Below are 5,298 nucleotides of genomic sequence, written 5' to 3'. Positions count from 1 at the left end.
TGAACAGTTGAGAAACAAGGTTATATATAGAGTACATCTTACCACTGAGTGTAGTATCTTGTATGTTATCAGGTTAACAGTTGGTGTGAACAGATGAGAAACAAAGTTATAGAGTATGTATTATCACTGAGTATTGTAAGCTTTCTAAAGATCCTACCCATAGTCCTGAGAAAACAGTTTATAAACAGACACTTCTTCGTTAATAGTTATACTTCCTGCTTGTTTGTATAAATGTTTATTACATATATATTCAACATTTTCACACATCTCATGCTTAATGAACAGGTTCTTCTGGTTCTCAATTTAAAAACATGCACACATACATCTCATAAATCATTGCCTTTGTTCCATTATACTCACTACTTCTAAATGAAACAACCTTCTTGTGATTTTCCAAAAACTGTAATTAATAGAAAATAATTACAACAACAACTTATAAAAGAGAAAAAATCTGTCAAGTGAATGCTAAACAATGAATTAGAATCTTAAATGTGAAAGACAATATCCACATCCAAAACAATGTATTGAAATTGTTTCTGGAGAAAGATACGCTATAGTTATATAAATCCAAGAAGTTATTAACTACGTATTCTGTATAAATTTCTGAACATTTCTCTTATGGTTGAATGTTAGAAAAAAAAAGGATCATTGTAGTTCTGTTGTGTGTGAAACAAAGAATGAAGTCCCATTATCTGAGTCCCTATTTTTCTCTACCTCTTCCACGACCAGTAGTCTTCCCTCTTCCTTTGCCTTTTGAAGTGGATGGCTTATCTTCCTTTGTACCCTGTTTATTATGTTTCTTAACCTGTAGAAATTTCACATTATCACCATTTAGCAAGACTAGGTTGTGACAGAATAACCTCTCACAAAAGAACAATAAATACACTTATTAACACAGGCAAACTACACAAAGAATACTCTGTGCTTAAAATAAGTAAAATATTATACAAGATATTGAACTTACTTTAACCATAGCATCAGAGGTGACATCATCGTCATTATCTTCACTTTCTCCTTCATCCTTCACCATTTGATCATCGTTTTCTTCAGTCAGAAGATCAGAGTCCATCTTCACTGCTCCCCTTTTGGATTTCTTTGTTTGAGTGACAGCGTAAGGTGTTTTTATACCTTCTTTATTGTATGTTCGGGTAAAGGCGGCTTTCACCTGTTGTCACAGGATAATATTAAGTACTTCAAAATATTAACCTCTGGTTTTAAACTACAACTAAAGCTCAGTTCACAAGTTTTTTCTGAAAACACTGACCAATATCACAATAAAAAGTTCTTTGTGTCCACACAATAAGCTACTGCCTGAGTTCCTGAGGAACTAGTCTACATTCTAGCCACTGCCGAGTTCCTGAGGAACTAGTCTACATTCTAGCCACTGCCTGAGTTCCTGGGGAACTAGTCTACATTCTAGCTACTGCCTGAGTTCCTGGGGAACTAGTCTACATTCTAGCTACTGCCCGAGTTCCTGAGGAACTAGTCTACAATCTAGCCACTGCCAGAGTTCCTGGGGAACTAGTCTACATTCCAGTCACTGCCAGAGTTCCTGGGGAACTAGTCTACACTCCAGCCACTGCCTAAGTTCCTGGGGAACTAATGTACATTCTAGCCACAGCTGACAGTCTGTGGGGATCTAATCTACAATCTAGCCACTGCCCGAGTTCTTGGAGAACTAGTCTACATTACAGTCACTGCAGACAGTTTCAAGAGAAATAAAACCCTAACATCAATTTCTAGAATGAGTTTAGGTCCTAACAAAGCTGGTGAAAATGGTTCAAATCCAGTTCCTTTATTTTCCTGCACATAGTTAACAGAAGTATTGCCAATGAACGAACTTAATTATTAATGTGCTTAGCCATACTTAAAGCCAGAAGCAGCACAATGTAAAAGGGGTTTTTGTCATTTGGAGCACATTTTCATAACACAAGAGATGAGATCACCATGACAGTATTTTCAGAAAAAGTTTCAGTTTGTGCTGTCCACAAGTAATGTACTCACATTATATTGTAATAAATAAATCCAACAGTTGGCTATTTGTATGTACAAACTTACCTTTGGGCTAACTTTAGACATGGGATCTTTCTGCCCTGACCAAGTTGAGAGCTCCATAACGTTTTCAACATCTTCTTTTAACAAACAATAAAACTCAAGAACATTCAGCACTTCTCGTACTCCCTCTGTTTCCTTCTCAATTAATGGACGAGTTAAAGAATCTTTCAATGAATCAAGATAGTCTAAATTCACTCCCATTTTGTTAGCCGATACTCTATGGTAGAAAATTTGAAGAATGAATAAAATAATAAGTTATTGGAATGGAATATATTAAATATTTTTCTAAATTGAATATTTAAAAGTTAACAGCAAAATTTCTAAATATTATTAGACATTTTAAAACGATTTTTTTTAATATAGTAATGTTTTGTTTTTCAAAAGAAAGCATTGTTTAGCATTTATACATTAATTTATTTTACACCTAATGATGGCAAGTTCAGCCACGTGTATCTCTTATGATGTGGTGAAATATGATCAGCCACGTGTATCCCTTCTGTTGTGGTGAAATATGATAAGCCACGTGTATCCCTTCTGATGTGGTGAAATATGATCAGCCATATGTATCCCTTCTGATGTGGTGAAACATGATAAGCCATATGTATTCTGACATCAGAAGGGATACATGTGGCTGATCATATTTCACTACATCAGACAGAATACATATGGCTGATCATATTTCACCACATCAGAAGGGATACATGTGGCTGATCATATTTCACTACATCAGAGGTGAAATATGATCAGCCATGATGTATCCCTTCTGATGTGGTGAAATATGATCAGCCACATGTATCCCTTCTGATGTGGTGAAATTTGGGTACCTGATCACCATCTCCTCTCACCTCACTCTCATGTGAGTCTGAAGCTCCTGGAGCAATCGATCCATCTTGTTGCGTGATGAGTTTTTCCCTAACCATGATGGAAAGCTGATCATCTGGGTCAGGAAACCTTTCATTAAATCTCCAGGGATTACCGAGGCAAAGATAGCCTGAAATAATAAAATCAATTTTATCTAAGAATACATTATATGATGAAAATTGGGACTTTGATAAAAGAAAATGTCATATGTTCTAACGTGTGCTTAGTTTTTATTTTTACTTCAATATGCACTTGAGAAAATAAATAATCTTTTTTACACATATCTAAAAATCTATGAAAGCTTAAAGTTTAAGAGTGAAGGAAATAGTCAAAGTTATGTGATTTTTCAGTTAGATAATGGACACTAATACTGAAATAACAATGTATTCCAAACAGGTCTGACCAATGTGGTAAATGGACAATAATTGGGACTGACTTATATTGATTGATCCTTAGTTACTGACTTATATTGATTGATCCCTAGTTACTGACTTATATTGATTGATCCCTAGTTACTGACTTATACTGACTAACAATGTAAACCAAACATATATGATGTCTGATAACTGTATACAATGGACACTAACACTGAAATAACAATGTAGTCAAAACATATATGATGTCTGATAACTGTATACAATGGACACTAACACTGAAATAACAATGTAAATCAACCATATATGATGTCTGATAACTGTATACAATGGACACTAACACTGAAATAACAATGTAGTCAAAACATATATGGTGTCTGATAACTGTATACAATGGACACTAACACTGACATAACAATGTAAACCAAACATATATGGTGTCTGATAACTGTATACAATGGACACTAACACTGAAATAACAATGTACACCAACCATACCTCCACTGGAAGTAAACTCCAGTTTCCTTCTCTCCGAATCAGTTTTTCAATAAGGTCTCCATCACAGAGACTGTTTGCTGTCTCACTCACTAAGTGGAGATGTTTCTTGATATCTCCTCTGAAAACACATAATTAAGACTTGAAACTGATGAACTGTATCTCAATAACTAGTGTATGAGAGTCATGTTGATACTGAAACACAAACGTAATCTATTATATACATAAAAAACATATTCAAGTTACCAATTTGACTGTCACAGTCAGTGGTTAGGATACCAACTGGAATTTTACAGTCAGTGTGGGGCTTAAAATTAGCAGGGCCTGGGAGCCAATGGCCCCCCAAAAAGTGTCTGATAGGTAGCCTGCGTGACCCCTTAAAATCAAAAGAGCCATTCAAAGTTGGACTCCACATAAATTTATCTAAACATTTCTTAACGAAGCAGAACTTATGACAAACCATGAGTGGACCTTCCCAAATTTTCAAAACCAGGTAAACAGGGGCAGTGGTTTGAAAACGTTCAGGTCTAGAAGGAACCTGAAACGTAACCAGGGACAGTGGTTTGAAAACGTTCAGGTCTAGAGGGGACCTGAAAGGTAACCAGGGGCAGTGGTTTGAAAACGTTCAGGTCTAGAGGGGACCTGAAAGGTAACCAGGGGCAGTGGTTTGAAAACGTTCAGGTCTAGAAGGGACCTGAAAGTTAACCAGGGGCAGTGGTTTGAAAACATTCAGGTCTAGAGGGGACCTGAAAGGTAACCAGGGGCAGTCACAAACTATAATTTTTTACTCACCACACTCATGAAAACAACTAACAAGGCTGCACAGAAATGAAGTTTTAAGATTTTTAATCCTTTGATGGAATAATGTGGAGCTAAAAGTTGTTGAAGCATGAGAGACTGATTCACAAGCATGGTTAGTGAACAAGGTAAACAAGGAGAGTTGACACTTCTTAATAAATGTCGGGGATAAACTGAGACAGTGGGGAGCTGGAGACAGGAAAGAAAGATAAACTGAAACTGAAGAAGGATGCTTGCTGTATATGAAGGCTTGAGTATCAAAGGTGGCTGTTGACATTGATGAAGCAGGTGAGAAGATTGAAGGAACCAAGGATATCCAGCTCAAAGTTGACACCAGTTGTATAAACAAGAGTGATAGTTAGGGTCTGAAGTGATTGAATAATTAATTCTTGATAGGAGACGAATACATCTAAAACTAGCAAAGATAGTAATGTGTAAATGGGCTTCAATATACTAAAATTGATGACAAAAAATTAGATAGCTTTGGTTAAATTAATAAATAAAAATGTAATTTGAATATAGAATATGAAGTTGAGCAGTCCTTCTCAGGTCGGTATCTTAAGATCCAATGAAAATAATTTTGGTGGGGGGGGGGGGGATGTGTAGAATATGAAGTTGAGCATTCCTTCTCAGGTCGGTATCTTAAGATCCAATGAAAATAATTTTGGTGGGGGGGGGGGATGTGTAGAATATGAAGTTGAGCATTCCTTCTCAG

The 5,298-nt window shown here is 36.1% G+C and overlaps 1 protein-coding gene across 1 annotated transcript in view; it reads right to left on the bottom strand.

Annotated features, from left to right (window-relative positions):
- Window positions 1-219: 219 nt before the first annotated feature.
- LOC106476139 (replication factor C subunit 1-like) overlaps window positions 220-5,298 on the bottom strand; it is a gene marked incomplete at its 5' end in the record, with an annotated part of 11,980 nt that continues 6,901 nt past the window's right edge. The window contains 5 exons of the mRNA XM_013936807.1: window positions 220-805; window positions 965-1,165; window positions 2,059-2,272; window positions 2,901-3,046; window positions 3,789-3,906. Coding sequence (XP_013792261.1) covers window positions 701-805; window positions 965-1,165; window positions 2,059-2,272; window positions 2,901-3,046; window positions 3,789-3,906 — 784 coding nt within the window. The remainder of the gene's footprint in view (window positions 806-964; window positions 1,166-2,058; window positions 2,273-2,900; window positions 3,047-3,788; window positions 3,907-5,298) is intronic.

Source organism: Limulus polyphemus, unplaced genomic scaffold (assembly GCF_000517525.1).
Source record: "Limulus polyphemus unplaced genomic scaffold, Limulus_polyphemus-2.1.2 Scaffold9898, whole genome shotgun sequence".
Taxonomy (NCBI): domain Eukaryota; kingdom Metazoa; phylum Arthropoda; class Merostomata; order Xiphosura; family Limulidae; genus Limulus; species Limulus polyphemus.
Note: the sequence above shows the minus strand (reverse complement) of the source record. Positions and strands in the feature narration are given on the sequence as shown.